The sequence below is a fragment of the Cheilinus undulatus genome, linkage group 15 (assembly GCF_018320785.1).
Source record: "Cheilinus undulatus linkage group 15, ASM1832078v1, whole genome shotgun sequence".
Taxonomy (NCBI): domain Eukaryota; kingdom Metazoa; phylum Chordata; class Actinopteri; order Labriformes; family Labridae; genus Cheilinus; species Cheilinus undulatus.
In genome coordinates this window covers 10,321,537-10,338,968 of record NC_054879.1, presented here as the reverse complement: position 1 = coordinate 10,338,968, position 17,432 = coordinate 10,321,537, and the positions used below count along the sequence as shown (strand labels likewise).

General features: G+C 39.4%; 1 protein-coding gene across 1 annotated transcript in view; it reads right to left on the bottom strand.

The window, feature by feature from the left end:
* The window catches only part of spegb (striated muscle enriched protein kinase b), an 85,497-nt gene that overhangs the window by 32,891 nt on the left and 35,174 nt on the right, over window positions 1-17,432 (bottom strand). Inside the window, exons 7-21 of the mRNA XM_041806773.1 lie at window positions 16,126-16,292; window positions 15,442-15,530; window positions 11,241-11,416; window positions 10,749-11,009; window positions 10,495-10,653; window positions 9,639-9,828; window positions 9,314-9,543; window positions 7,469-7,588; window positions 5,758-5,862; window positions 3,521-3,727; window positions 3,316-3,439; window positions 884-1,056; window positions 686-798; window positions 354-522; window positions 116-212 (exon numbers count right to left, since the gene is read on the bottom strand). Coding sequence (XP_041662707.1) covers window positions 116-212; window positions 354-522; window positions 686-798; window positions 884-1,056; window positions 3,316-3,439; window positions 3,521-3,727; window positions 5,758-5,862; window positions 7,469-7,588; window positions 9,314-9,543; window positions 9,639-9,828; window positions 10,495-10,653; window positions 10,749-11,009; window positions 11,241-11,416; window positions 15,442-15,530; window positions 16,126-16,292 — 2,380 coding nt within the window. The remainder of the gene's footprint in view (window positions 1-115; window positions 213-353; window positions 523-685; window positions 799-883; window positions 1,057-3,315; window positions 3,440-3,520; window positions 3,728-5,757; window positions 5,863-7,468; window positions 7,589-9,313; window positions 9,544-9,638; window positions 9,829-10,494; window positions 10,654-10,748; window positions 11,010-11,240; window positions 11,417-15,441; window positions 15,531-16,125; window positions 16,293-17,432) is intronic.

Sequence of the window (17,432 nt, the reverse complement as noted above, 5' to 3'; positions counted from 1 at the left end):
ATGACCTCTCAACAATCACTGCTATAACTGTGTCCTTTTATTGCACTAACCACTCTGTGGAGAAGAAAGTGAGGTTTGATTGCTCTCACCAATGCAGGTTTAAAAACTGTCTTACCGTCCAATTTCCTTGTGGATGTCGTAGTAGTCCGTCAGCCTGCGCATTTTTCTAAGAATGGTCTCCTCATCGTCAACTGGATCTTCTTTCATTTTGGCTACATGGGCAAGTTGAAGATGTAAAGAGAGAAATGCACAACTTGCAAAAGGTACAGTTGACTACAAGAAAAGTGCTACTGTGAAGAGCATCTCCCTCTACACTGAATGATTTTATAGACGCTGATACGTGCAGCTCTTACCTTCGTGAATGGTAAGTTCAGCTTTGCAGGACACAGATCCTGCCAAATTCCTGGCTGTACAGGTGTAAACCCCCGAGTCTTCAGGACGAGCATTTAGGACCACCAGGGAGCACTCGTTATCATCGTACACAAACGTGTAGTGACTGCTTTCTGACAGCAGGATATCATTCTGAAAGGAAATACTATGTGAGCACAGGCTCTTCAAAGATTCATAACAAATAAATCCCTTTTGGTATGTTTTCGTGTTTAGCTTTTATAGTCATTCTTTATATGTTACATAGTGTGGGCCTCTTCAGATATGTTTGGCTTGTGACTGCTTAAAGGGTAAACACCTTGAACCAGAGAATGTCAGGAATGGGTCTTCCCTCGACAACCACAGCAAAGCGAGGAGTCTCCCCAGCACTAACGTCCAAATCCTCCATGATAGTTTCAAACGTGGGTGGACCTGTGCACACAGTTTCAAAGGCACAGACTGATGTTACATCACCTTTGGACAGATTAATGGATAGATAAATCAGTCAAATGCCTACCTGCCAGCTCCACGCTGAAGGTGCAGCTGTCACTGCCATGCTTGTTGGAGGCCACAAAGGTCATGTCTCCAATGTCAGAACTCTTGACTTTGAGCAGCTTCAGTGTGTGCTGGTCATCATCTGGCATGGTCATCTCATACAGGCCAGGTTTACTGGACAGGACCGCTCCTCTCCTACAGAGGAAAATTTGTGTTGTGAACCAGGTTAAACTTATTATAGATAGAGAGCAAGAGACTATGACTAAGCATGATCCCAGAGTGTAAGTCGGGACACTGTCATACACCTCACTGGTTAGGAATCTTTGATAATCCCAGTAACAGCTGCCTGTATGAACTGTCAGACTTATTTATGACTGTCTGCCATGCACCTTGATTATACTGTAAAACAATGGCTCCATTAAGTGGCAACTTTAAGACCAGTTGATGGTTGTTTACTAAAATGTTATAACAAAGGATTTTCCCGTGAAAACTAAAACCATAACTGCAGAGTTGTTGGAAGATCATGAATACACCTGAGCTAAAGTGTAGTTGGTCTGAAGATTATTTTGTAATGTAGACGTCCAGCCATCCATTATCTCTGCTTTTTTATCCTTTTTGGGGGCTAGAGCCCAACACAGCCGTCATTGGGCAAGAGGCAAGGTACACCTGGACTGGTAGCATCAGTCACAGGGCTGACATGAAGAGACTAACAACACTTATATCCACACCTGTAAACAACTTAGAGTCACCAATGAAACAGTATGTAAGGGTGTGGAGAGGTCTCTTGCCACAACATCTTGCAAGATCAAAACGTCACAAGATTTCTCATTGAGATGAAGCCTGTCTCGCAAGATTTGCCACAGATACGCAGAGCACCAGCTGCCATGATGGAGCATAACACCAGTGTGGAAAGACTACAAAAATGCTCCTGGCACTTTAAAATTGTTGGCTTGGCAGCTAGGGAAGAAACTGAGCTGATCTGTGATCTGTTCAGATCATCGGTCCCATGCCAGAAACCCACACGCACATTAACGCACACACATTAACAGTCATCAGTGTGTCATATCAAACACTGGCAAAACTCATGTTATTAACAGAAAGATTTCTTTTGAGTATTTTAGATTTGGATGTAAAGAGGATGAGAAACTGTTTAATATTACTGATGTAGCTTTTTATATTTTAGTCTGTTGTAAAATGTTTTTTAAGGTACTTACAAAATATTCTAAAAGCTTCTTTTGTTATCATAATTGTAGCAATGAGTATACAGTGTAGTAAAATAAAGATGCAGCACACAAGGATAAGTTTAAACATTTCTGAACAGACCTGTATTGCTTTGCATTTGTGACTTTCAGTTATATCAAAGACAAATTTTCCACTCATATATTTTGTTAACAAAATTAATAATAATGTAAAATCTTGTCTCATTATGTCTTGTTCTTGTGAGCAAACACACCTAACAGCATGTTTTGGGCAGTGGGAGGAAGCCAGAGTACCCTGATAGGCCTTTCAGATAAGCAGAGCTCTGTGCCAATTCAAACCTGCTGGCACATTTGGAGCCTGAAAAGTTGGTTCTCAGCTGGAACCAAAAACTAGCTGGTTCCTTTGTAGTAACATCAGTGAGTGTGTTATATCCTAGGTTTTGAAGATGTGCAGAAAATGGATTCAAAGCCAGAACCAGAACCCTGTCTGTCTGAAAGCACTATGAGAGAACCAAAGTGAGCACGGAGAGACTATGCAAAGTCCAAACCCCAGACAGGGGTTCGAATCAGGAACCTTCTTGCCATGAGGTGACAGTGCCAACCACTGCACCAATGGGCAACAAAAAGGTCTAAAAAAATACACCTTATGAAGTGCAGTTTTGCCAAAAGAACTCGAGGTTGGCACACCTGACTAGCATGTCTCTATCAGATCTCTTCTTAACATGGAAATGTCTACTGGGGCCAAAACATCACAGGGTTAAAGCATGCCAGGGGGTGGAATTACACAAGCTGTGGGGAAAAAACGACCAGCTGATGGCAGAGAAATATCATGGTCCATCACAAGTAAGCAGCATAAAACATGAATGAGCTACAGCAACAGAGTGGCAGCTTCCAGTAGCAGTTCAGGCGTCCTAATCTAGCAGTTCCTGATGTAACATCAAGCATTTCCACGGCAATGATATAAATTTCATGTCCGTCATGGCAGCTCTGTTATAGTGGCTGCCATGACAAGACACAGACTGTTACGACTATTATAACAATAATATGGACATTTCAGTGCAAAAATTATACCCAGTGTGCCTTTAGGTTCAATGAATAAATAAACCTCATATGTTGGAAATGTGTTGCAGTAACATATAAGTGAGGTTATTCAGTCTGAACAGCTGTATTCTGTCTTCTTGTAACATATTACTCAATTTAAACTCTTACAGATTATTACAATAAAAAGAAAGAATCATTCACAGAAACTTGATACCTCTTCCAGATGGCTGCAGCGTTGACATGATTGAGAGTGACAGTGATGGTGACTGACTGGTTTTCAATCACATAGACAATTTCTGGCTTATCAATGATTACAGGAGCCTCCTGAAGATAGGGACCTACAAGAAACAGATCATGTAAATGAACTTGTAGCATACACTGACAGATGAAAGGGTACTCTAAAAGATCAAAGAGTGTACCTCTGTCCAGGAGCTGTACCGGGTCAGTGGCAGGTGAGGGCTTGCTGAAGGCTTTGGAGGTGATGGTCAGGACCCTGAAAGCATAGCGCACATTTTTGGAGAGGGTGGTGATGGTGTAGGTGGTCTCCTTCAGGCCAGAGGCTATGATGGTCCACTGGATGGAGCCCAGGGCTTGTTGTTGGATGGCGTACATCAGGGAGCTGGGGTCTGAAAGGAAAAGGGGTTTAATGCACACTGGTGATGAAACTATGGTTCTCTGTTATTAAAGAAAAACACCATCACTATAAGCTTAATATCTCAGAAGCATTTAAATGAGCTTTCTCCTCCTTTTTATGTTAAAGCCAAGAAGTTAAACTGAATATTTTAATGTCACATGGTATCTTTTTTGCATTTTGTCCAGTCATTAGGGTCTGTGCCCTTTCCCTATTTTTCAGACTGGCCACTTCCATTTACTGCACATAAATCAATGCAGTTTCTGCACATAGCATCTTTAGCACAAATCTGCTGTCAGACTCAGCTCTTTTTATTGCTGCACTCATGGCCCTCTTTCATGAAAATATTTAAACATTTGGATTGCCAGGCTTGCCAATGCCACTTTTCTCTCTAAATCATGAAAGGGAACACCTGATATCAGCGTAGTCAACAAAAATGGAAGGAGAGAATGTAATCTGACCCAGTTTCAGTATTACAAGTTTTAGGTCTAGAGCTGAAAATAATGCCAGTGCATGGTTCCTTTACATCGGTTTCATGTTTTCTCTAGTATCTCCATGACTATGAGCAAACATTAAGTAAGCAGAGCTACTGAATTTAAAACAGAGGGTCACACTACTACAGAGGGAAGCAGCAGTCCACTTTTGTAACTAAGAAGCAGTAAACCTTAGTGAGAAGCACTCTGAAACTGAGGCTTTAGGCACTAACAGAACAAAAAAGCCATGAAAGGATACAAGCTGCAATGTTAAGTGAAAGCAATGTGTCTTAAATAAACTATTATCTCTATCTTTGAGTGATTTAGAAGAGGCATATCAAACTCAATCACAGCAGGGGCCTGATTCTGAATTTAGGTCTAACCTGAGAGCCTAACAGGGTCAACATTCAACCGTAAACTGTCAACCTCATTTTCACCATGAATATTATGGAAAAAAATTAGCACTGATGATAAATGATTGTGAGATTGAGAAGTCAAAATGATAAAGTTTAAAGTTCAAAATCTAAGTAAAAACATCAAACTTATTAGTTCAAATACTAGTCAAAAATCAAGATTAAAAGCCAAAATAATGTTTTAAAAGGTAAATATAAGAGATAGAAAGTCAAACTCATGAATTTAAAAGGTCAAAATATGGGATTGAAAGTCAAAGTTAGGAGTTGAAAAGGTCCAAAGTTAAGATAAAATTTGAAATCATGATTTAGAAAGGTCAATTATGACTTGAAATTCAAAACTGGGAACATAAAAGGTCAAAATATGAAGTAAAAAGTCAAAATCATAAGTTTAAGTCATAATTGTGAGATGCAAAAATTAAAAATATGGAATAAAAACACAAACTAATCTCTTTTTCCCGCATTCTTGACTTTTTATCCAATTATTTTTACCTTTTCAGATTTTATGACTTAAGAAAGATATTTTTAATCATAAAGGTTAAATTTTCTTTTTCATGCTTCTGGGGGAAATCTGCAGACCTCATCTCGGTGGGCCAGTTATAATAAAAATATGATATGATCTTGCAGGCCAGGATTTGGCACCCTGGCCTTGATTTTGACGGTCCTGATTTAGAAGATCCATTCATCCATTTTTGACACCATCTTTCTTGTTTTGGGCCGTAGAGGGGCTGGAGCCTATCCCAGCGGTCACTGGGCAAGTGGTGGGGCACACCCTGGACTGGTCTCCAGCCAATTGCAGGGCTGACATACAGAGACAAACAACCAGGCACTCTATGGTCAATTTAGGGTCACCAATTCACCTAACAAGCACGTCTTTGGTTTGTGGGAGCAAGCCAGAGTACCCAGTGAGAACCCACACATGCAAAGGTAGAAAACATAAACTCTGCACGGAAAGGGCTTGGCTTGGAAAACAATAACCTTCTTGATGTGAGCCAACAGTGTTGTGCAGCCTCTGATTTAGAACAGTTTACTGTAGTTTTAACATGCGTCTGCATTAATAACAGTAGGAAAAAGTGTTCAAAAACAAAATTCAGTTATCCAATGTGGTGCATAAAACTATTGTGAATATCCTTTTTGCATACCAATGGAAGGGTCCAGCCTCCTTGGTTTCTTCCAGCTTAAGATGATGGCTTTCCCAGTGATGGACTCTATCACTGGTGTCCCATCTGGAGGGTCAGGGAGGATATCTGAAAATGATAAGAGAATTAGAGGGTTGCAACTGTCTCTGAGCTGCCAAAGATGTGTAATAAAATGCATTGACTGGGGCTGTTGATGGATTCAATTTTCAATCACAATTAATCACTACACCTTGAGGGTTAAATATGATCAATTATAGTTTAGATTCCATGTTGAAAATCACATTGTTTTGCCTTTAAAAAATCTTTTTAGTCCATATTGAAAATGTAAAACAAGTCTGTTGAGTTTCTTCTGAATCAAAGACATTTACTTTGTGATCTTGACTTTACTTTTATTAAAGGTGCAGTGTGTAAAATTGGGAATATTGGCAACATCTGACAGTCAGATTCTAGATTGCACTGCTCCCTTTTCTGGTGGTAGGCGTGGCAACCAGTGGTATTAAAAAAAAGTGTATCTGCCATTTGGTCCCTTCTGTAGTACCACAGAAACATGAAATATGCAAAAATCATAGGAGGAGGAGATCCTCCCTATGTATGAATACATTTTTTTTTCCATATTTATAAAAATAAAACAGTTTCATACAATCTGGGACAAAACATTAATTTAGACGAGTTAAAGTTTGTCCCGCTAAATGCTGCTAGGCTAAAAATATCACACTGCACCTTTAAAATTAGTGCTACACTCTCTTTGTGGTAGAATACAGATACAAAGCACTGTTCTGTGAAAACAAAGGTTAACACTGAAAAATATTCACGAGTGCATGCATCAGGGTTGGAAATGAACTTTTTTGCCTCCCTGCCACTGCAACTGCTACAGTCAAAAACTACAAGCTACTTTATTTTGACAACTTGTATAATGCAATGAGGTATGATATTGAAGTTAAAGGCTTTTCAATAAGGTGAAATGTTTCACCTGCATTTTCTGTATCATGAGTGTCAGACTTAAAATTAAATATTTTGTGCACAATTTGAAACCGGCTCTGACACCGGGAGAGGAGGCAGGGCTTTTTGGTCAGTGAGCGTTCAGATCTGCTTGGTTCTGATCATGCAATCAGTGGGAACAAGCAGAGAACCAGGACCCAGTTATGCTGTTAACCATCACAAAATCATTTATTTACATAACTTTTTTGACCTGCCCCAGTGGCTGGTAGGCTGAGCAAATTCACCCGACACTGCTCAGATATGGCATTTGGCTGGTGGTGGGTGCTAATTCCCACCTTGCATGCACTGAAGAGTTCTGCTGTAGTTTCCTTCTCTCTGTAAGCAGCCCATTTAAGATTAGAACTGAGCTAAAGGATTTTCTGAAGAAGCAGCTCTTTGTCATGTTTCACTTAATAATTTTTATTGTCCAAAGCTATGAGTACTCACTTCCTGTTTGGATAAAACCTGGGATTACCTAGAAAGAAATCTAACTTTGGCCTATTGTTATTGAGTAAAGAGTGAAATAAGAACTATATAGAAGAAGCAGCACACCCCATATGAGACAGCTTCAGAGCTAAATAACTTTAGCAGACATATTTCATTCTGAATTATTATATTATACAGAAATAACTTTCCATTATTCATGCATCAGAGGATAATATTGGGAAGAGATCTGAATGAAGACTGCTGAAATGTAGATAATCTCTGAATATCATAACTTGAATTTATTCCTCACCTGTGACATAGAGATGAGCGTAGCAGGTCGCCTTTCCAACTTTGTTAGAGATGACACTTTTATAGACTCCACCGTGGGTGTGGCACACAGAGCGGATCACCAAGCTGTGGACGTCCCGGACTACAGGAGAGAGTAGAGATAAAACAGCATCAATAAACTCAATGGTTAATAACTTTGAGTGTCAACTGAATCCAACAAGATGGTAATAAATGAGACAACAGTGGAAGAACAGCGCTTACATTATTTTACTTAACACATGCAAACAAAATAATTTCACAAAACTATCAGTCAAAATTTTTAGCCCCCCCGATGCTAACAGTCAGTTAAGTCTCCTTTCTGCTGGATAACAGCCAACCTCGGTGCAGGCCAGTCAACAACGTTCACTTTAGTCTTCTGGTGGTAGTCCTTCACCAGGAGCCAAGTATGTTTTGGATGCTGGAAGGCAAAGTGACGACTGCTTCTCAGAATCTTCACATTTCCTTCTTTCTTGATGATTCCTTCCACCTTTATGAGATTCCCATTTCCAGATGCACTGAAACATCCCCACAGCATAATATGCCTACACCATGTTTCACTGTGGGGACGGTGTTCTTTGAATCTCCCTTCTTTCTCCAGACATAAACAATGTCTCTGTGGCCAAAGAGCTCTAGATTGGTCTCATCTGACTAAAGGGCACGCTTCCAGTATTCATAATCTTTCTCCAGGTTGTCTTTAGCAGACTTCAGTCTGGCTTGAAGATGTCTCTTCTGCAGAAGTGGAGTTCTTCTTGGTCCATTCCTGTGCAGGGCTCTAGTGATTGTCATCTTTAAGACTAGAATTCCTGACTTGGCTAGGTCATTCACTTGTGTCTTGGCAGTATTTCTGGGGTTTTTAGACACATCTCTCACTTGTTTTCTTTCCAAAGTCTTTGAAATCTTTCTCCTCCTACCTCTGCCAGGCTTGTTCTGGACTGTGTGGCTCTCTTTGACTTTCTTGACGATATTTCTCACTCCAGTTCTTGACACTTGGATATGCTGTGATAACTTTGTATAGCCTCATCCTGCTTTGTAGGCATCAAAAATTCTTTTTCAAAAGACCAAAATTATTTTTTTTTTAGTTTTTGCCATGATGCTTTCTCAGTGGCAGCTCAAACCCTTACTGGGGTTTTTTTGTGTGTAAACTGGAGGATGACTCTGAGTTTTACTTGATTTTACAAGCTTTGAGTATTACAAAGTTAAAGAACATCATTGCAAAACAGTGGTTTGTGCTATAGCTCCACAAAAAGGTCAGTTTTAGAGGGGGAAATTGTGAAATTATTTTGTTTCTGTGTGCAAAATAAATTAATTTAAGATAAAACTAAGATGTTTGGAAATGCTATGTTTAAAATTCCTGTCCTTTCATCTTAGTAAGGATGAAGCGTGTGATTTTGTTTGAGTGCTTCAAGTCACCTTACAGAGCCTAATTTGAGTGGTCAGCCAGGCGAGTTCAAGCAGATTAACTCCACTAGATGCTCACAAAACAGGCTTAGATTAAAGCTGTTTGTCAGTGTTAATATTGGTTGTTGAAGAGGAAGGTTTAATACTTTTTATTTGAAAAAAAAAATCTGAAATGGAATAAAAGAGTAGTTTTAGGAGTCAAACAAACTGGGTACAAATTGAACTTCCTTGCACGATAAAAAGAGCTAGTAAATGAGATTTAGGGCATACTGGTGATTAATCCAGAGGAGTGGGTTGAAATTGCAGTTGATGTTATTTAAAACAAAGATAAAGTCTTACATAATTATTTTTCTCTTGCGATTGATGAAATAGTTCATAAATTTCAATAAAACTTAAACATCGGATGAATGTTGACTCCTGAAACACTCACACTGTGTCATCTTTCTGTCCTCTGTGCTCTCAATCCTCTTGCCGTTGTGGAACCAGACAATGGTGGGATACGGCAAACCGGCCACTTTACATTTCAACACAGCCTCCTTCCCCTCAATCACATCCAGGTCGTAAAGGGGTTTGATGAAGTCTGGCATTGTAAACCGCTCCACCTCATTCTCTGGTACCTCCGGCTCCTCTGGAATAGACGGCATCTTCTCCAGTTTAGCCCTAGATGGGAAAGAAGGACAGAAGGACATAAAATTTTATAGCCTATAAAAACACAAGTCCTTTGCCCCCCAAACCAAATTAAATAACCATCTTACATCTGTGAGGAGATGGCAGGCCGAGGTTCTTGTATGTAAAGTTCGGCTGAGCTCTCTGCATCTCCATGCACGTTACGGGCTGTGACGGTGTAAAAGCCCTCGTCCTCATTGGTCACATGAGAAATGATGAGAGAGTGGCGGCCACCCTCCTGAAGAATACGAATATCCTCACTCTCTATGAGTGGCTGATCTAAAGAGAGAAGCAGCACATTATACTGTTATGCATGGCTATATCAAAGCAGCACTTCACACACATTTTTCATTTAATTTTTCAGTAAATAAACTCCTGACAAGCTCAAACTAATTACGGTGGTAAAATGTCTATATCATTAACTCAAATACAGTGCTGTGCCATTAATCACTGCCTAGTTAAAAAACAATCTTATAAGTGGAAAAACACCCCATGAAGTGTGGTGATTCCAGGCAGCTGCTGGCTATTTTCCTCCAGTATAAACCTGTTAGCCTGGGGAGGGTTTAAAAAAATCCTGAAGACATTTTCAAACATGCAACCCTAAACCTGCACAGAACATTTCCTGACTTGCTTGTTCACACTTGTTGCTCACAGCAGGGAGTTTTCCTGTCAACAAGAAAGGAATGGTGGAGGAGGGAAAAACATGAAGGGGGCCATTTTTGTGTTAAATCTGGGTGAAAAGTTCAGCTGTTTGTGTTCACACATACTATACCACTCCCCAAGGTCAACTGTTTTGACAACAAATCAATTTTCTTGATTTTGACTTAAAAAATTGCTTTTGCAAATGTAAACAGTGTCACACAAAAAATAAACTTGCCTTTGTAATTTAGTACTTTACTTGTTTTCACACATTACCCAGATCATTATGGCAAAGGAAAATCTTACCAAAGTGACTCCAGATGATTTTAGGTGCTGGTGTCCCGCTGACTTTGCAGTCAAATCGAGCGTTTCGTCCCTCAATCACCTCTAAAACATCCAACTTACGAGTGAAAAGAGGCTCAATCGATGGCAGGACTTTGAGTTTGCCACATGAAGTCACTTCCTCTAAAGAGTTAAACATTGAATTTGAGACAAAACAGAAAAGTTAGTCATGACAATCAAACACTGATACTCTATGTGGGACTTTTCATGGGACATACCTTTAGCAGTACTTAGTTTGCACATATATGTCCCGCTGTCATCCTCATGGACTGAGTTGAGCAGCAGACGGCACTTTCTTCCATCAAAATGCATCTTACAGTTGAGCAATGCCGGCTGGATCAGTTTCCCGTCTGCCAGCCAGTCCACGTCAGTGTCCTTCGGTCCGATGACATGGCACTCAAACAGAACGGTCTCTCCGGCCTTGGCTGTAATGTCCCTGACCGGGCGGACCACGGCCAGGCCTGGCTCAACTGGTGGAGCTAGGGTTAAATAAAGGACATTTTCTGAGCACTACTGTTAAATGATACCTGAAGGCTGGTGTTGTGAACAAGTCTCAGTGGAGTCATGGTATACATGTCTATGCAAATCAACAAGAAGTCTAGCATTAAAAATTTACCTTTTGTGTAGCAAAAAGTCAGCAAAATTGGCCAGAAACACAATAAAAGACTCAAAGGGAAGTTTATGTTGAGTTTATTTTAAAAGAGGCATACCTTTAACTTCCAGTTTTCCTTCACACTGCTTTGTCCCGTACTCATTAATGATCTTACATATATATATCCCAGAGTCGGATTTCACTGCTGACTTGATGGTCATTTCAAAAGTGCCTTCTTCCGTTTCCCGGACGATGTGACGTGGGCCTGTTTTAACTGTAACTCTGTCCCTTAGCCTACAAGAGAACAGAATCATTGCTGTGATTTAAAACAAGTGATGAATCACCCGTACACCACTCAGTTTATTTTTTATATGATATTTATGTAATCAAAGATGACCAGGCACACTTGTTTTCAGCTGCAGGCTCTCTCATGGCTGGTAGGAAGGGGATGGGGGTGGGATACATTATCCAGGGCTGCCAATATTATGTTTAGCACTTTCTTCTCTGCTATTGTCTCTTGAGAGCCATGACTAACTCCAATGACAGAACCTGCCTGAGTGATTCAGCCTACTCTGGTGTCCTATATTAAAGGATAAGGCTGACAATATTCTGTAGCGCTTTTAATGTTAACAAATCCCATAAAGAGACAAACACCTACAATGTGTCAGCCTGTCTTTCATAAGGGTCCGTGTTCTCAGCTGAGCTGTCAATTGAAATTTGTCAGAATGAAGAAAAAAAAATGATAGGTAGGCATTTATTCATATTAGAAACCTTACATCCACACTCAACCTGAAATGAAACCCAAAAAGGATGGTTTGATTAAATATTATTAAAAATTATATGCTACTGTGTCATTCTTAATCTAGCGCATCTGAGAGCTGATTTTATCCTGTCATATCAGCATCCAAATGTACATCAGAATGCTCTCTAGTGTTCTTAGGTTTTGTTCTGAGTTAAAGGAGACATATTATACCCTTTTAAGACAAGCTTAAATTGGTCTCAGAGTTCCCCAAAACATGCCTGTGAAGTTTTTTGCTGAAAAAAACACTCCAGTATAGGATTTTTGTACGTTTAAAACCCCCTCTATTTCAGCCCTTCTCAGAACGAGCCGTTTCTGTGTCTGCGGCTTTAAATGGTAATTAGCTGTCTGACTCCACCCCTCTCAGGAAATGGATGCAGTACTCCTGGTACTACAGACACTTTAATCCAAAGGTTAGCACTTGACTGAGATTTGAACCATCAACCTCCCAGACTGTAGTCAGCAGGATAACCCACTGAGCTATCCAGCATCTCAGCTGGTAGTTGAGAGGATCAGTAGAAGAGGGCAGAACATTCCTCCAAGTGGGGGAGGGCCAGCCAAACCTGGGGGCGGGTGCTTACGCTCCTGGTGAGGTCACCAGGAGCTAAATCTGGGAACAGCTTGTTTCAGCACACATTTTCTGAAAGGTGGAGAAAGAGAGGGGGAGAGAGAATGGATTTTTCTGGTATTTGAGGCGATTGTGGACAGGCCAGGGGCACATATTTGTGTTAGAAAAGCCTGAAAAAGTGATTTTTGCATAATACGTCTCCTTTAAGAAAAATTCAAAGAGAAGAAAACTTTGGTGAATCTTTTGCAAGTTTTGATTTTTCATGTTTTTCAAAATTATGCATTTTTAATATTATCTTCAAACCACAGAAAAAGCAGATACTAGTTCAAACCAAGAGATGGGCACTCAATACCCTCATTCAGGACACAATTTCAGTCAGAAAGTGAAGCAAAGTCTTCGCTAGAACTTAAAGTCTAATCAAATCAGTCCCATTTTTCTATTAACAAAAACGGTCACCTACTCAAACTGGAAGGCTCCTACAGCTTAATTATTTAAAAGTCTGTGATAATTAAACATAATTGACATAAATATACTGCAAAGGGGCACTTGTGGTTTTCAGTTTCTTTATAATTTACTTCCTGAATCTTTCAATGGCTTTATTTGAAAGTAACTAATTATATTTACTCAACTTACTGTAATTGAGTGGCTTTTTTGGGTACTTGCAAGTTTGTAGTGCATTTTGAAATAAGTGCCTTTACTTCTACTTAAGTAACTTTTAACCAGAGTAACTATACTTTTACTTGAGAACAATTGTGTTCTTTTTCCACCTCTGTTGACTACACAGTAGCACATAGTGAGAGAATAACTCCACATGACATCCCTAAACAGCTGCTGGACACAGCCAAAACAGGACAGTTTTGGTCAAAAGAGTAATTGTAACTCCATTCTGAGTGAAATGGTTGTCATTGTTGGAGTTATTTGATAGTATTGATCCATCAGTGTTAGTCAACTCTGTAGAGTCAATTGATCTAAATGCCACCCACTGCAATTTCAAATCAGGGAGATTGCCCCTGTTGTTGGAGTGTTTAGATGTGTTTTAAATGTTTTTAATTATGTATGGATGTTGTCTGTTGTACAGTGATCCCTGCTGGGGTTCTTCTGCTCATGTTTCCTGTGGATTTTTGTTGTTTTTGTGAGCCACATTTGCAACATGTGTGAAGTTATCCACTGAGTAAGAATTTTTCACCTGTGACTTAAGGTGCTCCTACAGGACACAGTGCAAATTCTTCATCTGTATGAATTTTTTTAGACGCTTTAGAAGAGTTAAATTAAACTCTACATGAGTTTAATTAAATATGTCTGTGTATTCAACTTTATTACAAAGATGTGACTGTACCTGAACAACCTGGTTGGAGATCTATTCTCAAGCTGTTATTGCCAGAAAGTTCATATGTTACTGTATAATTCCTCAGTAGCTAACCAGTTCCTCAGTAGCTAACCAGTTCCTCAGTAGCTAACCAGTGCTTTTACTTAGGTAAATGTTAACCAGAGTAACTGTACTTTTACTTGAGTACAATTGTCTAGTACTTTCTCCACCTCTGATTTTTGGTTTAAAAGAGATCTTTAACAAGCGCTTTTAACGCCTAAGGTAATCTTTAAATGCACTATGTGACAATACATCTATGATATTGGCCTGGAAACTGTATTATCTTCCTGCTATTAGAATTTATATGAAGATATGAATTTCATGGTATGTTTGATGTCCTCTAAAATGTTTTAATGTGTTCTCAAAACACATCCTTTCCTTTTGCCCCACCTGTGCATTTCATATGTACATGTTTGCCTTTGTCTTCTTCAGCACAATGATTTCCCAAGCTGTAGAGTTCATGAACTATCTTCCCTGAAAATAATCTATTTCATTCCAAAAAGTGAACAGCCAATAGTGAACAATCAAGTATGATTACAGCGACAAATCAAGTCTGAGACACCTGACAATCCCCCAATAGAAAGTGTAACATGGTTTTTCTTTTTACTCTCAATGATTTGGTCCTTCATATCAGTGCAGTTGACCCATGAGAGCACAGAGTGTGAAGTTACATTTCATGCCTACTTGTCTATGGAGACCTGTAGGCACAAAACTGATGTTAAACCGGCACCGGCTGCATGTTTTAAAGCTCCGGGCATGACCATGTTGTTGTATTTGGCAATATTGGTGTGCGAACTAGTTGTGTCCCTGCTGACAACATCAAAATATCTCATAAATCCTCTCATCTTTACAAGGGCTTGGTAATTGCCTGGAACTGCTGGGCACTGTTGCGTTCAAATAATATTATTCATACAACAGTAACTAGCACATTTTATTAGGAGCTATTTAAAGTTGTATATTAATACATATGGGGTGCACCAGTGAGTATTTACAGCAGCAAGATGGGGTATGAAGGGTTGACTAAAAAGATAGAGCTCTGTGGCATGGAGGAGAAAGAAAAGTCAAACTCTTGTCTCTTTTGGGATTTATTAACAATAAGAAAATTGAGGAGTATTTCAGAGTATCTCATTTGAAGCTGCTGTCCTTGCTTTAAGAGAGATAGAAAACCACTGGCTCATAAAAATATGAGGAGATTCTACAATCAGTAAAAGACCTGTCTACTGTGATGAAGCACCAACAGATCTAGCTCTTTTTTTAGATGGCCTCAGCACTGCAGATTGTTATCTAAGAGCTCATTAGTTTAGCCAGACATTTGTGTTTCTGGGCACTGAGCAGCTCTGTGGTAAACAGGGGAAGCATGTTTTTCTTCCTTTTTCCTTATTAAGACTCTTTTTGTCAGCCAGGAGATTGTTAGGCAGTAAACATTGAGCTCCTACTTCTCTGAACAGATGAAATCAAGCAGCGTGTTCAAAGACAAACTATGCAGTCAAGCAAGCTTAGCTCATGGTCTGCGATGCAGAGAAAGTCTTATCCATCTCCAGAGCAGCAAAAGCTTTTAAACAGTTCAAAGCAGTGAGAGTACTTACCAGTACAGCATGGGTTTGGGTTCTCCACTTATTTTAACAGACATGGTGACTTCCTGTCCTTCAATGACAGCTTGATTACTCATGGTTACCTGTTTGAAATGTAACACAAGTTAGACGCTGAAAGATTAATTTTACCTGCAAGATTTTTAAAATCTGTAAATCTTTTTAATCAGCGTGTTGACAGACTCATCTCAGAGTTAGTAACCTAATCAAACAGGAAAGTTCATACTGATCAATAAAGGACATTATATAACAGGGGCTGCAATCACAGCGTAACTCAAAACACGATTAGGTATAAAACAAAGCAACATGGCATGATACAGAATGCTATGATAATGTGATGAGATATGATATAAGATTAATCGTTCAAATGATGTAAATGATGTACAATACAATGGGAAACGATTAAGTGATGATATACAATATGATACAATGAAGCATGTTACAATATAAAATGATAGGGAAGACAATCAGATACAAACAATATAATAAGATGTAATGTTACAATTGCTCAATACATTATGATTGGGCTTTATAAAATAAAAAGACAAGATACAATATGATGTGACATGAATCAGTTCTAATATGAACTAACCAGTGTCAACGCTAAACATATAGCATATTTTATTTGAAAAAGGAGTCAATAAAGCATCTCATTATTAGGTCTTGTTTGTGGAGTCTCACCAGGAATGAAGGGGGTCTTCTGAACTGTGTATCAATATTTCTGATTGGCTCTGGTCCTCCAAAATCCATGCCTTCCTCCAGGGGACTGAGATACTCCTCATCTGATGTGATAGGACTGCTGATATCCATCGGCACACCCAGGTTTCCCCTTGGCTCATGTGTCAACTCTGTAAAAGCAACAGGGTGATAAAATGTAGTTTTATATGATTCTGCTTACAAGTGAGTCCTGTAAACACCTTTCATTTTTATTTGGTTTATTGTTACTGAGAGCACAGCTGTGACGGCAAAAAGGGTTCAAGGAGGCTGTTTATTAAAGAAAATAAAGCCCCCTTAAAATATAATTAGACTGTGAGATGTCAAACGTGATATCCAAACAATAGTGGATTCACAGTGGGTGGAGCCAGTGAGCCTCACTGGGCAATTTATAGGTTCAGCTTTGCCTCTGAGTTGCTATGGTAACTATAAGTGAGGTTGTTCAGCTGGAATATATGGCAGAGACATTTTGCTCAAAGAGATAATGACAAGGGAGCAGAGAATCAGCAGAAACACAATGCCAGAGTGGGAAGAGGCCAAAGGATGTTTTTATACAATGAAGAATAAGATCTGTTAAATAAAAATGACTGTTAGGTACTTCTGCCTTTGAGTGTGTGGGCCTTTTCTTATTCAGTCAATGCAATAAGACTAAATGTTATGTTCCCTTTTGATGCATAAAAACAGCATCATTCACATATAAGTACAACATGAACAACACCTCCTTGGCCAACGGAATAAAATGAGATTAGATGTCAAAACTTGAAGTCAAAATACTGCAGTAAAAATACACATTCATCTTAACTGAGCGGCCGTGGCTCAAGAGTAGAGTGGGTTGTTGCTGCAGCTCAAGCAGTCTACATGCTGAAGAGTCCTTGGGCAAGACACTGACCCCCAAGCTGCAGCCAAAGGCATTGCTATCAATGTGTAAACATGATTACTGCTAGCAGAGGGAATTAGGGTTCTTTTGAGTGATCTGCTTGAGCCATAAGAGCTCTCTTTCAGCTCCCAAATGGCTCTTCATAACAGCATGTCATGACAACATGCGAGCGTGCTTCACATAGCACAGCATCTGAAACTTATTTTCCACACTGCATCCATTAAAGATTTAATTCTCTGCCCTGTAAATTTTAAATTTACTTGAGGGATAGCCCCATGTGGTTAACCATCTTGTTTTCAAGGAGGTCAGGTAACTTTAAACAGAATAAAAAATACACTTTTATTCTGAATTTAGAGAAATGTGCGTGTGGTTTTTTTGTATTGACAAGTCTTTGATG